At 39.7% G+C, this 15,119-nt stretch overlaps 2 protein-coding genes across 5 annotated transcripts in view; both read left to right on the forward strand.

Annotated features, from left to right (window-relative positions):
- The window catches only part of LOC145238321 (uncharacterized), a 30,891-nt gene extending 28,166 nt beyond the window's left edge, over positions 1–2,725 (forward strand). The window contains exon 3 of the mRNA XM_080101457.1: positions 1–2,725. This exon is cut by the window's left edge and continues 27,267 nt beyond it. The gene's annotated coding sequence lies outside the window, so the exon portion shown is untranslated.
- A 61-nt stretch (positions 2,726–2,786) lies between these two features.
- LOC145238318 (uncharacterized) lies at positions 2,787–10,463 on the forward strand. 4 transcript variants are annotated; one of them, XM_080101451.1, is made up of 17 exons: positions 2,787–2,914; positions 3,446–3,471; positions 3,720–3,796; positions 4,359–4,458; positions 4,643–4,708; positions 4,770–4,930; positions 5,001–5,142; positions 5,239–5,310; positions 5,408–5,582; positions 5,692–5,768; positions 5,925–6,114; positions 7,813–7,938; positions 8,014–8,296; positions 8,415–8,799; positions 9,217–9,513; positions 9,721–9,840; positions 9,900–10,463. In XM_080101451.1, the coding sequence occupies exons 3-17, from the start codon at positions 3,756–3,758 to the stop codon at positions 10,050–10,052; spliced, it is 2,388 nt and encodes a 795-aa protein (XP_079957577.1). In that variant the 5' UTR covers positions 2,787–2,914; positions 3,446–3,471; positions 3,720–3,755; the 3' UTR covers positions 10,053–10,463. The 4 variants fall into 4 exon arrangements, with proteins under 4 accessions (XP_079957577.1, XP_079957576.1, XP_079957579.1 ...); XM_080101450.1 differs by having other exon boundaries at positions 2,787–3,471; XM_080101453.1 differs by lacking the exon at positions 3,720–3,796.
- The last annotated feature ends 4,656 nt before the right edge of the window (positions 10,464–15,119 follow it).

The raw sequence follows: 15,119 nt of genomic DNA on the forward strand, positions 1-15,119 counted from the left end.
ATACGTCGCATGTTAATCGACTTTGGGATCTCGGTAGGGATTAAACCAGTCAACACCCTACGTCAGATGTTGTCGCACCCCAAAGACCCCATTGATACAAACGCGGCCAGGGGTGTGGTGTACGCGATCCCATGTCAACAGTGCAAGGAGATTTACATTGGCGAAACGGGAAGATCTCTGAATACGCGCCGTAAAGAACATGAAAGGGATGTAGCCAAGAAAGATGCTAAAAAATCGGCATTAGCGCAACATGCTACTGTCCTCGGTCACACCATAAACTTCTCTGCTGCCCAGGTGTTAGCGAGAGAAACCGATTTTCACAAGCGAGGTTTCCTGGAGTCGTGGAACATACATTCTCACACCAACACGATGAACGTTAAAACGGACGTTCTAATGCCGATAACTTATCGGTCGCTTTTGCACCATTGAGCCAGGTGTTATCACACGACCATTGGTGCGTTTTTTGCGTTTATTGCGTTTTTTCTACCGCCTTTTTTGTGTGTGTTTCGCCGCCCTTTTCGCTTTATAATAACTTGTGTTTGCAATGTATGTCATTACCCTGATGAAGGTGTTTCGTATGGGACATCGAAACGTTGGCACAGTAGAATAAAAAACTGCCGGAAGAGCTGAAAATTTTGTTGATACGTTATGCCTGGCAGCAACAGTGTATTCGTAGAAAAGTATGTTTCTAATTGATCATGGTAGTTGGTCTCAGCCATCACAGTAAACCAGGCCTGTTGAAGGCGTTATACATAACAGACAAAAATATTTTTCTTATTGTAGTAACAGTCTCAATAAACGACTTACTGTCAAACGACCAAATACTTTTTATACATTTTAGCTTGTTACATTTTAATTGTAAGTTTAGTAATGTACCTCTGCATTTGTCTGATATTACTTCGTACTGACTTGACGTTGCAATGTTCAACTGAATTCAGAAAAGGGAATGGAACCACCTAGTAAACAAAATGCAGAATTGCTCTAATCTAGCAATCCTAATGGGCTAATTCTACCACATAAAAACCCACCCAACAGGCGACTGTGAATTGATGAATACAAGCAATCTACACCTTCTTACGCTAACCGAGAGTAAAACAAACAAACGACAACTGCAACGCTTCAAATACGCATATTAATAGCCTACAGCAGTGGTTCTCAAACTGTGCGTCGCGACGCCCTGGTGCGTCGTTTCAATTTCCAAGGGCGTCGCAGAATATTTCCGTTTCGTGGCTGAACTCAGTTTATCTCATAAAAATGAGGTTTCAGTGCGGTTGACGTATATCTGCGTCCAAATACTTTTTGCGTATAGAGTGCGGATTGACGTAAATTTACCTTTTTTTTGATCAAAAATGCGGCTGTCCGTTAATTTACGTCGAGACCAAACAGTACAAGCAGCAAGTTAGGCGCGTGTCTGGGGCGACGCTTCGCGGGCATTAAACTTAAATATGTGAACGGAGTCTTGCTTCATAACAATGTAACAAAGGCGACTTTTCTAGCAAAGGCTTGAGGTAGTTATAACGTACAATTGTTAGCTAAAGTTTTAAGTGATTATTGTGCATGAGCTGCAGCAGTAAATTTTTGTGCATCAGTTTATATTGTGCGTAAGTTGAAACATTACTTTCATTGTAATTCGTTATTGATGCTTTTGAGGCCTTGCAGCAGACAAGACAATGCAATTCTGCGCAATAATTGAAACAATTACCAAAAGCCCGCACGTTATTGCAGGGTGCACTGAAAGTGTTGAGTGCAGTTTTACAACTTTGTCGAAAAACAGTTAGGCTAAAATTGTTCTCTAAGTGCTGTTTAATAGATTTAAATGAACTGTTTATTGATAAGTTTCCTCATTAACTTTTATTTGCTGGTGCGTCGCAAGTCCAGAAAACTTTTCTAGAGGCGTCGCAACCAAAAAAAGTTTGAGAACCACTGGCCTACAGAGTTTCAACAATCTTACTTTACTGCGGCAAAGAAAATGTTTTTTTTTATTGTTTGCGGTGCGTCGATTTTTCGACTGTGGCAGATCATAACTCGTACGTAGGATTCTTCTTTATTTTCGCGCAAAAATATGATGTTTGTGTGGTTAGTGAAGAAATAGGTAGGGTAGAACTACTAGGTAGCAGAGTTGGGCATGGATCCGGATACCGGATCGTGATCCGGCAGAATCTTCGTTTTTTGACGGATACCGGATCGGATCCGGATGCTACTTTACAGCTGCCGAATCAGGATCCGGATTATCCAATCCAGTTTTTTGCACAACATACTCAGGGAAAATAATATAATATTTGTGAATTTTTGTTGTATAAAATATTATTCTTCCCCCCCTGCATACTAAGTGCATACTGCATATAGGCCTAGTGCACAAAATATCAGGAAGGATTACATTTTTGTCAAGAAGGCTGAAATTGTATGGGGCAAGTATTCAAGTAACCGTCGACGGCAATATAAATAGAAACTTGAATTGAACATATTTGCTGTGTGTCGTGTGCAGTTGTGCACCCTTAAAACTCATAAGGTTATGAGTGTGTCCTGTGTTTTTGTGTTGTTGTAAAATCTGGTTATCACATGACATAGTAGGCCTACCGTAAACAGTAACGTGCAACAAGGGAGTAAGGGACGCGTTATACGCCCTTATAGAAGGTGAAAATTTGATGACTAAGAAGTTGCATACTTCAATGGAGGTTATATTTCTTTTATGTTGTGAGATGTTAATATTTCTTTGTTGTTTCAGGCTAGATGTTACATTTAGATAATTTTTGTATTGAACTAAACAGTTCTAATAAAATTAGAAAATTTTCGGATATTTTTCGGATCGGATCTTATTGTTGCTCGAAAATTTTGGATCAGGATCGGAGCGGAAAATCACAATTCAGGATCGGATTTCGGATCTCAAATTTCCCGATCCGCCCACCTCTGCTAGGTAGAGCTACTAACACCATACGTTTCGCCTGATCCAAAAGTGCTTAATTTTCGATAGGTGGCGTAAAGAGCTGAATTATTTATTTAGCGGCTATAAATGGGTTGGGAAATATTTACATAAAACTTTTACATTAGTAACTAATTTTTGGGGTTAGTTTTATTGAATTTTAAGTGTTAATTCCTTACCCCAACCCTAATAGCCCTAACCGTTAGCATTTTTTGAGTTATACCGTTTTGAAAATTAAACACTTTTGGATCAGGCGAAACGTATGGTGTTAGTAGCTCTACCGAACTACTAACACTGAGCTTCATCCCGGTCTGAGAACTTCTGGTAGGTGGCGCAACGGAGCATAGGCGTTTATGGTGCTGTTACAGCAGTTTGGGTTTATGGTAAGAATAATTGCTGAGTCAGCAGCATAAACGCCTATGCTCTGTTGCGCCACCTACCAGAAGTTCTCAGCCCGGGCCAAAGCTGAAGCTCAGTGTTAGTAGTTCTACCATAGATTACTTATGATACCATATTCTACCGAAGAAATACTACAATCGGATGCTGGGAAGGTAAGTGTCGGAGTATCGGCTATCGGCGGCATCGGGCAACAATAGGTTCCCGTTTTCGTTCAAGGTGTTTTAAAATGGAAAACTATACCTCTGCTTTATATTAGAATATTTTCAACCATTGACATCAAACGAACACAAATACTAACTGGAATCAGCGGGTCTTCTAAAAGCTGAACGTATCAATAAAAAGTTAAAAACCATTACCATTTGTTGCAAAAATAGTTGAGGTTTTGTATGTTTTCATGCAGATTTAATTTAAACACAATTGCGGTGGTTAAATTGCTATGACTGCTGATATTCAAAAGGATTTGGAGATGCATGGATGGTATGTTAATTATGTTAATGTGTTGTTTTAACTGTACGCTGAGCTGAGGTAGATGTCAATGAGAAATTGGGAATGGTAACTTGTCGGTTATATTTGGTAACCTCTTAAACTGAGCCTTGTATACAAATCTGATTAGGCTGCTCTCCCAATTGTCTAGCCCAGGGGTCGGCAACCTTTTTTACCGCTTTTGAAACTGAAATTTTGTCGCGGACCGGTCTTCAAAAAACAACAACAAATATGTAGCAATGAAAACGCTTAAATTATGTATCTTTCCCGGGAGACATGGAAAAAATGTTTTGAGGCATTTAACCTAAAAAAGTGCTCGGCCTGGTACCACTGGTCTAGCCCAAGTCCCTGCAGAAGTATAATAATTGTTCGTGGTTTTCAAAAATGCATACAGTTAAAGTACCAAATAATCTGATTTCAGATATCTAAGCATTGTTGAGTGCAGGCTTACCCTGGGATAAGTAGGCTTGTAGTTTAAGACTGCACCATATTCAAAATTTGTTACTCTTAGTTTAGATGAATTAACATATCAGTTTATTAGACATATAATTTATAGGCATCTTAGTCAAGAGGGGATTGACATCTGCAAAGAAGAAATCAAAACAACCCACAACAAGCCAGTTAAATGGCAGGACATAGAAAAAGCTGCACTAAATGTAGGTTTCAGTCTAAATGTTATTTGTGTGTTTTGTTTTGCTAGATCGAACCAGGGCTGTATTAAATTGTTTTGTTTAATTGCAAATACTGCTGTATGAAATTATTTGTGGTAATGTTTGTTATTGTGTTTTCAAATGTACCACACTTTGTGGGCATAATAATAATAATTGGGGTTGGTTTTAGTTAGATCTTGGTGACATTGGTGAGAAGTTTTTCACTGAAGAATTTACAAAGGAGAAGCGAAGTGAGGTAAAACAGTTTTGTCTCTTTCAATCAACCCAATAATTATGCTCAAAGTGGTTCTGTTCAGTTTACAGGACCTTGTGTGTTACAAGTGGTAAAAGTGCGCAATATATCAGCTCCAAAAGCCAATGAGCAGTCCACTGGAGCCCCACGAATGTTGCATATACACCTTACTGATGGCCATAGGACTTGCATTGCTATTGAGAATGAGAAAATCAGCTCATTAAAGTAAGACATTTCAACAAACAAATCTTAGTTTGTGCACCTACAATCTTTAAAAAAAATCAATGAATTCCAGTTTAGAAATAGCACCAGGCTCCAAACTCTGTTTGAAAGGAAAGATGGCCACTAGTTATGGAACAATTTTGTTAAACTCTCAAAATGCTGATTTACTTGGAGGGCGCGTTGACAGTTTGTACAACAAATGGATTGCTGCTAAGGTAGAAGATCACATCTTACTTACTTGATTTAATATCAAGTTAAATGCATATAACCTAAATTGATTACAACTATTGTATATATTATTGTTTTGTTAGGAAGCAAGTGGGTATACTCGCAGCATTGGTGAATCAGATGACACGCCTCCACCTTTTGTAAATTTTGGAAAGGTAAATAGATGAATCCAACTTATAATAGGCCGTGCATGCCAATGGTTTGACACGTGCTTTTCCATGAGTCATCAATTTAAAGGATAATTATTGCCAGAGAATAACCTACAAGTACAAAAGCAACACACCCTCACTGGAAAAGTCCGACCAGACAAATGATGATGCAAAGGAATTTAATGAGCAACGACAAGCAGCTATTGCAGAAGTTCAGAAATCCAAAACTGATGCATCAGGAAAGGTTTTTTCAACTGGGATAAACAAGACCACAATACGTAATTGTCTAAAATTTTTATTCCATTGTTTGTTTTATTTTATTTTGAGAGGTTACATAACTATATATTTATCCACTGAAAAGAACTAGTTTTTGTGTTTTGTATGTAGCAACAAACACGTCCTACCATCAAAGACAACCAGAAAAGTCTGAGGTTTATCGAGATGTTGCCACCACTTCACACAAGGTATAAAAATCACTATTGTCATGATTGTTCCACAGAATAAGCTAGCTTTGGTAAGTTTAGGTGTTAAATAACAATTAGTAATAAAACTTACAACTAAGGCAAGTTTGTATTTGGGAAACCTTTTCATGTCTAACATATTTATTTTAATGTGATAAGAACCCTTCTCTGGATGAAAACCTCTGTGATCAGTTGGTTCAAATGGGATTTGAACGTCAGCCTGCATCCAAAGCGTTGCTCGCTTCTAACAACAGTTTGGAACGTGCTTTGGAACACTTGGTAACGTCAAATGACAAACCTAACGTGCGGGAAACGAGGTCAGGAGACCGGGCGGACCGGGGAAGACGTGGTTTGTCACTTCTTTTAATTTTCCAGTCATGCATCTTCATTGTAAAGGTTCTCTTTGCTTTGTTTAAACCACACCGCCAACGTATGTTTGAACCTAATTGCCGCATACCTAATAGCCATTTACATAGCTTTAATTATGGGTCCCCTTCCCTGAAGGGGACACATATTGTTTTTGTCTATATTTTTTTCCCGTCTAACACTGATTTGTTCCCATGTTTTGGTCAATAAAGAATGGTTCAAACTTTTTCAAATTTACACACATTGTAGATATTGGTCTAAAGAGGGTCCATGTGAATTTTGACCCCGTTTGATCCCTCGGTTCACCCACAGCCCCCCCAAAACGTGAAATTTTTGAAACAAGTACTTCATTTAGGAGTTATATGCTTTGTTGTTTGGTGCAATATATGGTATTTCAAAGAATTTTGTACCTTAAAAAAAGATTTACCCATTTTCATCCCTTAAACCCCAAAATATTCGTTTCTGTCTAACGCTGGTTTGTTAAATGCGTTTGGTCAAGAAAGAGTGCTTTAAATTTATTTAAATTTGTTCAGATGTTAGTTATTGTTCCGAATTCTCCTGAAGTTTGACCCCAAATGACCCAGCGGTTCACCCACAGGCCCCCAAAACGAAAAAAATAAAAAGTACATAATCTGAGGGTTTCATGCTTTGTTGGTTGGTGCAATGTAAGCTATTCTAAAGAATTTTGTAACCTTTTATTGGATTCACCCATTTTTACCCCTTAAACCCCAAAATAATAAGTTTTAGGCCAGAAATACAAGCCCTAATATGTTGAAATGTTAAACAATTCTTTGCAGTAGGTTATTCGTTTAGTATTTAAAAATTTGCCTTAATCGCCCAAATAGTTATTTTTACAGCCCATAATATGTGTACACTGTGAGTCAGATAGAAGTCTCAACTCTCAAGGTAGTAATTCACTTGTTTACGATTAAGGCGGGTGAATGCAGCGGGAGTGCTCAGCTTAACGTCTGGACGGGCGTTTTAGACAGTCGTGTTGGTGATTAGAAATCAGCTGTTTTTGCGCAGCTATGCTATGTCGTTTTATTAAGTTATCAAGCACATTTTTAGTTTTGGAAAATTGTGTTTAAAAACTGACCTTGAACGACAATATCAAGGTCAAACCATGAGAAAAAAATGATAGTATTTATCCTGTTCTTATTTACTGTTTTTTGTAATTATATATATGACAATGATGATGCAAAAAGAATACGGACAAAACTTTTAAAGTTGGTTTAAGGCTAAAGTTGGTTAAGTTTTTCCGTAATAATCTAAAAATAACCAGGATGTTAGTTTACCATAAGGCCGCACAAACGCGCGTGTGGGGACCCATTCGTTTTTGCTTGCAAAAACAATCATATGTGTTGATCAAATGATGTGTATAGTAAATTGGTAAATATCTAACAATGATTGTGCCCTATTTTTACTGTTACCAAATCGCATATGCATATGTGTGGGGACCCATTAAATTATGCTTGCAGAAACAATTATGTTATAAAGGGCCAGGAAAAAGATGAAATGTAGGTGCCAAATATATATCCATTATAAACATAGTAAATGGTATATGTGATACATCGTTAAATATGATGTAGTATATATAAGCTGGCAATATATAGGAAAACCACTATTCTAGTTATTTATCCCAAATTAGGTAAGATTTGAAACAAAACGTTTTGTTTGACAGGTGGTCGTGGTAGAAACAGACGAGGTAGGAATGATGACGACGCAGGGGAGGAACATAGACAATCCTCCAATGCAACCTTGTTCGACTTTCTGGAAACCAAATTTGCCAAACAGCCTGCGCAGAAAAGTAAGGTTTTGCTAATTCCGAAACAATACAATAGGTTATTGGTTAAACAATAGACAGTAATTTCTTTTCATGCAGAGAGCGCTTCGAGTTCAGGCCAGAATTATCGAGGGCCAATTCGGCGCAACGATGGAGATAACAATAACGACGACGAACAGTTGCAAGACGAATATATTATGGAATATGTCCGTGAATTGAGTTTAGTGGAGACTAGAGGAGGGGGCAGTGACATGGAGAAGGGTCGCCAAAACAAAAATCCCCGAGATGAAGGTAACCGGGAGAGAAGGGGAAAGGAAGGGGGGCGATTTGACAAGTCTCGCGATGCCCCACGTTTTAACGACACGTCGAATACGAATAAAAGGTAAAAGAAATGTATGCCCAAAACGAGTATATGTGTTGCGAAATCGCAAGTTTGTTTGAAACTCAAATCATACCTTGACCTTAACGTGCATTCACATTTGTTGCTTTTTGAATCCTAGAAACTCGTTCCGGGGCGAAGGCAGAGGCGGTCGAGGACGCGGTCAGAAATATCACAGTAATCGAGATTCCAATGATAGAAGACCGAACGGGTACAGGGGCGAAAACGAAGAGCGTTTTTCACGTTTCGAGTCGGACTTGAATGCGAATGTAACCGGACAAAAACGGGGCAAATCATACAGAAACGCCCGTGGAAGCAGAATGGACAACGGCCAACCACCTGTCGATTGGCGAGACGATGTGGATGAAATCTCAAGACGTGGGCAGGACAGATTACCACCTGAACAGCAATTACGGGACCCCGGGCCCGGAGGAAATTATCACCGAAGTCAGCGGGAAAGGCAAAGCGATGTACCACCACGGTTTAGAAAAAATCAACCATATCAGGTACACTGCTCCTGCCAATGTATTTAAATTGAATTCGCAGAAAGTGCGTTTTAGTACGGGCATTGTAGTGAACTTAGGTTTGAGAAAATATGTAGCACAAATGCCACGTGTTGGCATTAATCTATACATGGGCTGTTGAGATTAATATTCTGCTCCACATCTGTAACTTTTTTAAATTATTATTGGAGCAATACAAGAGCATAAATGCACAGATCAAGAACAAACTTGACAGAACTTGTATATAGTGAACTTATTGTATTGCCTAAGTTTCAACAATGGCTGTAGTTATCATCAGTACAAAGCTTTTATTCACTGTAAGTCCTCTTGATATTTTGTTTTTGGTCTGTGCTTTTAATGTTTAGAACTATTCAGAAAGAGGACTTAGAAACATATTGTGTTTTAACATTTTCTTGGTAGAACAAATTCCCATCTGAGGACCAGGAAAATCACCAACGTTATGAACGTGGAAACTATAATCCAGAAAGTAGGCAGGAAAAATATCCAAGATCCCACCCGGAACAGAAAAGAGGGTTAACTCTTGCCGATACTGCCAAACAAATTAAGCCAAGTGAAACTCAACCTGCAAAACAATCGTACCAACAGCCGCGTAACAACGGAAATCGTCAATCAAACCACAGAATGAAAGAAAATGCGCGAGTATCGGGATGGAAAAAGGGAGCGCATTGCAAGGCTAAATACTGGGAAGATGGCCAGGTAAAAAATAATACTTTAAAAAACATGCTTATCACAATTTATTATACGCTTTACACGCATCCAGAAAGATGTAGACCCGTAAACAGTTTTTTACAGTTTGAAATCAAACGAGTATGCCTTTCATTTTTCCTTTGTCTTTTGCGCTAAATGTGAAACAGGAACAGTAAAAGTTTATCCAAGGTGAACTACAGCGCTATTACTTTGTAGTATCACGATGCTGTTGTTGTCGACGTTCATGCGGAACTTCCTTATGCTGTGGTTGAGTATCTGGGATATGGAAACTGCGAGGAAGTTGCTTTTGAAGACATGACACCTGCTAATCACGAGGTACATAAACAATTCTCATGCAACATTTTTTTACACAATATAAAAAACATCGCTTTCAGATTGCAAAACACCATGTCGGTGGTGGAGATCAGATTGTAACCCAGGAATTCAGAAGACGGCGTGGACCAAACCAAGGTGCACAAAACAAACGTGCACCCAATCGACCAACGCAAAAACTGTACGAGCTGCCGTCACACAAACAGCCATCTTAAATTGAGTTCTTGCTCTTGGGGGAAACACGCCGAAAATTCGATGTTTGTTTAATGGGCCGCTAGATGTCGCCAGAAAGTCGTTTTCTACTGAGAGTAACGGCGCCGTGTTTCAGCTACAGCATATCATAAAGACTGTTCTTCTCTCGAACCGAAAGGCCTTTATTCAAACAACAAATTCTACATACCCTAAAAGTTTCATTCATACGAAAGACTTTGTTGTAATTTTTGTACAGGTGCTGCTAGTATACTGTGATTTTCAAAAACATTTTGCGATTTGAGATGAGTCTTTGCAAAGTTTTACAACCGAATTCGCTGTAAAATTGATTCATACTGTCCGATTGTTTTTGTATTTAGGTGGTAGTTGATTGTTGCTGTTATACATGTCCAATAAAGTAGTGCCACGATTTTTCATTAATCGTGTGTATGATTGTCTGTGGATGGGATTCTCATGTATAGGAAACAAAGCCACAATACATTCCTCAGAATGCTTGAAAACTGTCATACGATACGTTGATTGCACCAAATCTGATATAACTTGACAAAATTATTTTTCAGACTCGTTCCTCTATTTTGCCCCGCGTTCTGTGTCTGGTTTTTATATACCGCCTTTAAAAGGGTTTAAAGAGTGCCTACAAAAAACTATCAAATTTCACGCTAAAGGGTACAATACTCCCGCTTTGGATAAATACCAGGCAGTGGGCTTTGTGTAGTTTATCAGCGGTTTGGTTCATCAGTGTGCGAGCGTTTATAGAGTATACATCACAATAGGTTGGTTATCAGATACACAAGTTCCAGTTCCTTAATGTATGATTTGTTGTCTTGAAAAGAGCGCAGTCCTCCGGTGATTGTGGATGTGGGAATTGAGAATCAGTTTAGGTTTGAGGACAACGTTGTATAGCCTACTAGATTCAAGTGAAATGTTTCAGATCAAAAGCTTGGCCTTAGACGGACCGTTAACGTTTATATGCAGTACTTTTCTAAATTAGTACATGTAATCTTATGAATAAATGTATGGACAAAGTAAATCTGAAAACTTTCCGTTGTATTTTATGCATTCACGAGTCACCAGATATTCAGTATCAGGGATGGAGACAACAGCCGCATATAATTAACAAACTGGAAAAGTCTGAACCCATCCACCGTTTATTTAGGACGTATATTATGCAGAAGTAGTATAGGCATTATCAATGTTTAAAGACACCAAAGATTGTGATTTAACGAGTAACATTTGGAAGTAGTTAATTCGGAAATGATCATAAGAAAGTTACCTTAGTCAAAATCCGTTGACACTTTTCACATAGGTCTACTATTTCAAAAGTCTACAACAGTTATTCGTACATGGTAAATGTGAGATCCCAAATCCCCACTGATAAAAAAGATACGCCACACTTTCTATCTATGTCGGAAAGTCCAAACAATCAGTTTTAATTGATCGATTCTGTGCACAGTGCCCCTCTCGAAATAAGATCTTGAAAGTGTTGTTGACGTAATAGTGCTGAAGTGGGGTGTCCTATTGTAATTGAGATTGACGGTGTGAGTCACTCAAAAAAACTTTATGCAACGAAGTATCGAAGAAAGTGGATTCGATAATAATTTAGTTTGATCTGATTAAATATTTATAAGAGGTCCTAAGAAAGTTACTCAGATTTCGGCAAAATTTCCCGCTGGTATCGAGTGAACAATGCACACTACCGGTTCTATTACGTGCCGGGCGATATTACGTCATTTATCCGAATAGTATAGTTACACAGTCGCATTCCGGATTGTCAACAACACAAAGGAGAGATAGTACGGAAGACTGCAACACACTAAACTAGTCCTGAAACAAAGGATGGAATGTGGCCTTTCGCACGGCCTTAGAAAGCGAAACTTTTAGCTTTGTCGGTCGTGAAATGATCGAGCTCTCGCTACCGGACTTGATATGTTTACTCCGCTGTGTGGCGGCGCTATTTCTTTGCGTATTGAAGGGCCATTGGTCCTTTCGCGCTTAGTTAACCCGTAACTGGGCGAAAAAGGCCAAAGCGACGAGTGCGCTTGAACTGGCACTCGCGCACAGTCTTCTAATTTTGCCCGTTCCACGCTCGAGGACGCAACTGCACGAGTGCCATTGTTGATTTTTAAATTTTTTACTTGCTGGGCTCATTACCGATCGACTGGTGTTGCTCTCTTTACTACGCCTTTGGTCTAACTTGGCAACGCTGCTAATCAGGGAGATTTAAGTGGCAGTGGACATTGTTTCAAGTGTAGTGGAAGTTGCGTGCTATTGACAATTGTGACGCTTGTCGTGGATGCTCCTCGCTGTATTTAGTGACCATGTGACAACAAAATGTAGAAAAGTTTTAAAAAGCACAAGGTTAAAGGGGGTAAAGGACGTTTAAGTTGAGAATCTCAAGCGTGTTTTCTGCGTGGTTTTGAGCAGGATTAGTGAGGTACATATTTGTCGTGTCGTTTTTTGTCCATCTGCAACGACGAGAATTCGTAATTTGTCGCCAGAGTAGTAATTTACGGTGTCCGTAAGCTAGCAGAACAGATCATCGTTTTTGTTCCTGTTGTGAACAAATCGGTACAGTTGAGAACATTTGTGCTGTGTAGGCGTAGGGTATATATCGCTTTAAACAGAACAAAGGGAGTCAAACAGAGTCGCCTGCTCTTTTCGTCCATATACACGTAATAATAATGTATGATTTAGTCAACACACCCAGAAGTATAATCCATTTGGTGATTTCACATGATTTTTAGTCGTTGCCGTGCGACAAAACCTTTGTATGTCGACCATAATGACAACGCTACGTTGACAGTGAATGCCGTTTGTGAAACTAAACGTTGTTTTACACACCGCCTGCGTGCCAACAACTTCCAAATAGTCCTTTCACAATCATCGAGGTAATCGTTTAGGGAGCAGATTTAGGGCGAATGGGGGAAACGTATGCCTGTGTGGGGAAATGCCTTGAAAAGGTGTTGTTTTTGCAAAGACCATTACGGCGCCCAAACTGTCAAAACAACACGCGACGAAAAATCACGCGTTTATCTCAAGAACCTTGAAATATAATTTCCAATGAGGGACTTTGGGAGATCCGTTTTTGCTTTCTCGTTGAGTGCACTGTGCCGGTGAGAGCACATTATGTACTTTATAGTTAAGCGAACAAGCGCGAGTACTTCCAGACATAACGAGGTGCACAAACGAATATAAATCGTCACCTAACCCTTATCGTTAATTAGGTGCAGTCTACTGAAATTACGGAAGCACTGCCAAGTACTGCTATAATTTCTGGAACGAGGAAAGTGTGGCGTGGACTTGAGGCGAACTTACCACTAATTGGACCACTTGCCCACCAATCCTCCAAAGACCAATTATGGCGGCAATACGCCGTTTCAATATCGGAAAATGGCAGGCCAGTTGACATTTCATAAATCGCATCAAGCAGGATCAAGCAGTCGAGCGTAGTTTCCTAAACATGCAGTAAAATCACCATAATAAAATGTAAAGGCAAAGTTAGGACACGTACAGTTTTATTGTGAATAATTTAGTTCAGCTGAATATCTTGTAACTGTGGTGAAAATGCTACGTTTTAACTTCTAGTATTTGGCAGTTAGAAACTTTTATGTCATAATTAAGTTAGCTAAGTTTTTTTTAGCGGCAGGATCTTCTGAAATGTTACGAGTGCGTATATTGGGTGGCATACGACTTCACGTTCGGCTAGTCGCAATGTCAACAGGCTCGTGTTTGACATCTATTGAGTCGTGTGTTTGCGTGGATTCTTTTTAAGTCACCTTATCGCCATCCAGAAGTTATGATTGGCTGTGTTTGCTGCACAACATAGTTTAAAGCCCCGCTTTTGTGCCTCTGATCCGGTTCGAGGGCGAACCGCCCTTTGTTCGGGGTTGACGCAAAGACAAACAGCAGCGACGGAAAGAAAAGCGAAGTATCAACAATATTCGAGCCTCCGGTTACCGCAGTGTCTGTCCGGTCGAACTTGATACCGAGGTTATATGCGAGGCGAGAGCCCAAATTGCTCGTGGATTGATAGATTGTTGCGGGATTATTGAGCGTGATGTTCGGGTCGTGTGGCCATTGTTTATTTACATTGACCACGCCGCAGTCAAACTGTGCCCCGAGGTTAATGGAATTCTACCCGAGTGGTTCGAAAAGTGTGTTTAATCATCACAATTTGCCAATCATGTTTATCGTCGTATTATTACCAGGCGTTTGTAGAAAATTTAGTGCGAAGTCGGAGCATATTGAAAAAAGGGTATTATTGTTGTCAGTAAGACAGTCATATACTGTTTTCTTGTCGTAGTTTTCGGTTCACTATTACTGTAAAAAGCAGAAATAGGGTTACAGAGGCAGAAAAATCAGATGTCACAATTAGTTCATGATAGCTTGTCTTGGACAGTGCGACAGTGGTCATTCCATCAGCGCGAGGATTAATCCCGCAGCGAGAAAAAAGAGACTGACTGTGTCGGACTGTGTTTGTGGGTCGCGAGTCGCCAGTGATCAGTATAACATGAGCAGCGAACGGCAACAACTTTCAGGTGGATACTAATATCAGGTTACAATCTTGCTTGCATGGTGTTGAGGAATAGCGCAAGGTGTTCTAGAAAAGAGTCAACAGCGATGCTTTTAGATTGGTCTCGTGGGAAAATATGCGCAATTAGGAAACGTGGCATCGATAAGAAATTACGAGGATAAAAATTGAAACTTTGTAGCACGTTGGAATGAGTGAGCTGTGCCGTCCATGTTTTGACAGCGCGAGCTTTATATCAGCCAATTAAACTAATTACCGATTTTGCTGTTTGATGCAAGAGAGCGCAAGATCCTTGGGATTAGTTTGCGGGAAGCTGCTGCAGCGATCAGGGCGACATGTCAAAATGTTGCTACGATGATGTTTTACCATCCCGCTTTGCGGCGTACGGCGACGTGTTAGGCCGTACGGCACTTAGTGCAACAACTTAATTGCCAGCGTGGAATTCGTTTAATACAGAGTTTCTCGTCCGTGCCTTGGTACCTCCTGGTACTGGCTGTGGTGCGTTTGACCACTGCGGTTAAAGCGACTGACTGTTTGTAAT

Source organism: Phallusia mammillata, chromosome 7 (assembly GCF_965637545.1).
Source record: "Phallusia mammillata chromosome 7, kaPhaMamm4.hap1.1, whole genome shotgun sequence".
Classification (NCBI taxonomy): domain Eukaryota; kingdom Metazoa; phylum Chordata; class Ascidiacea; order Phlebobranchia; family Ascidiidae; genus Phallusia; species Phallusia mammillata.

Coding starts and splice junctions, on each gene's coding strand:
- LOC145238318 (XM_080101450.1), top strand. CDS start 3,756: ATGACTGCTGATATTCAAAAGGATTTGGAGATGCATGGATG. Junction 3,797..4,358: donor GATTTGGAGATGCATGGATG/GTATGTTAATTA, acceptor TATAATTTATAG/GCATCTTAGTCAAGAGGGGA. Junction 8,800..9,216: donor GAAAAAATCAACCATATCAG/GTACACTGCTCC, acceptor TTTTCTTGGTAG/AACAAATTCCCATCTGAGGA.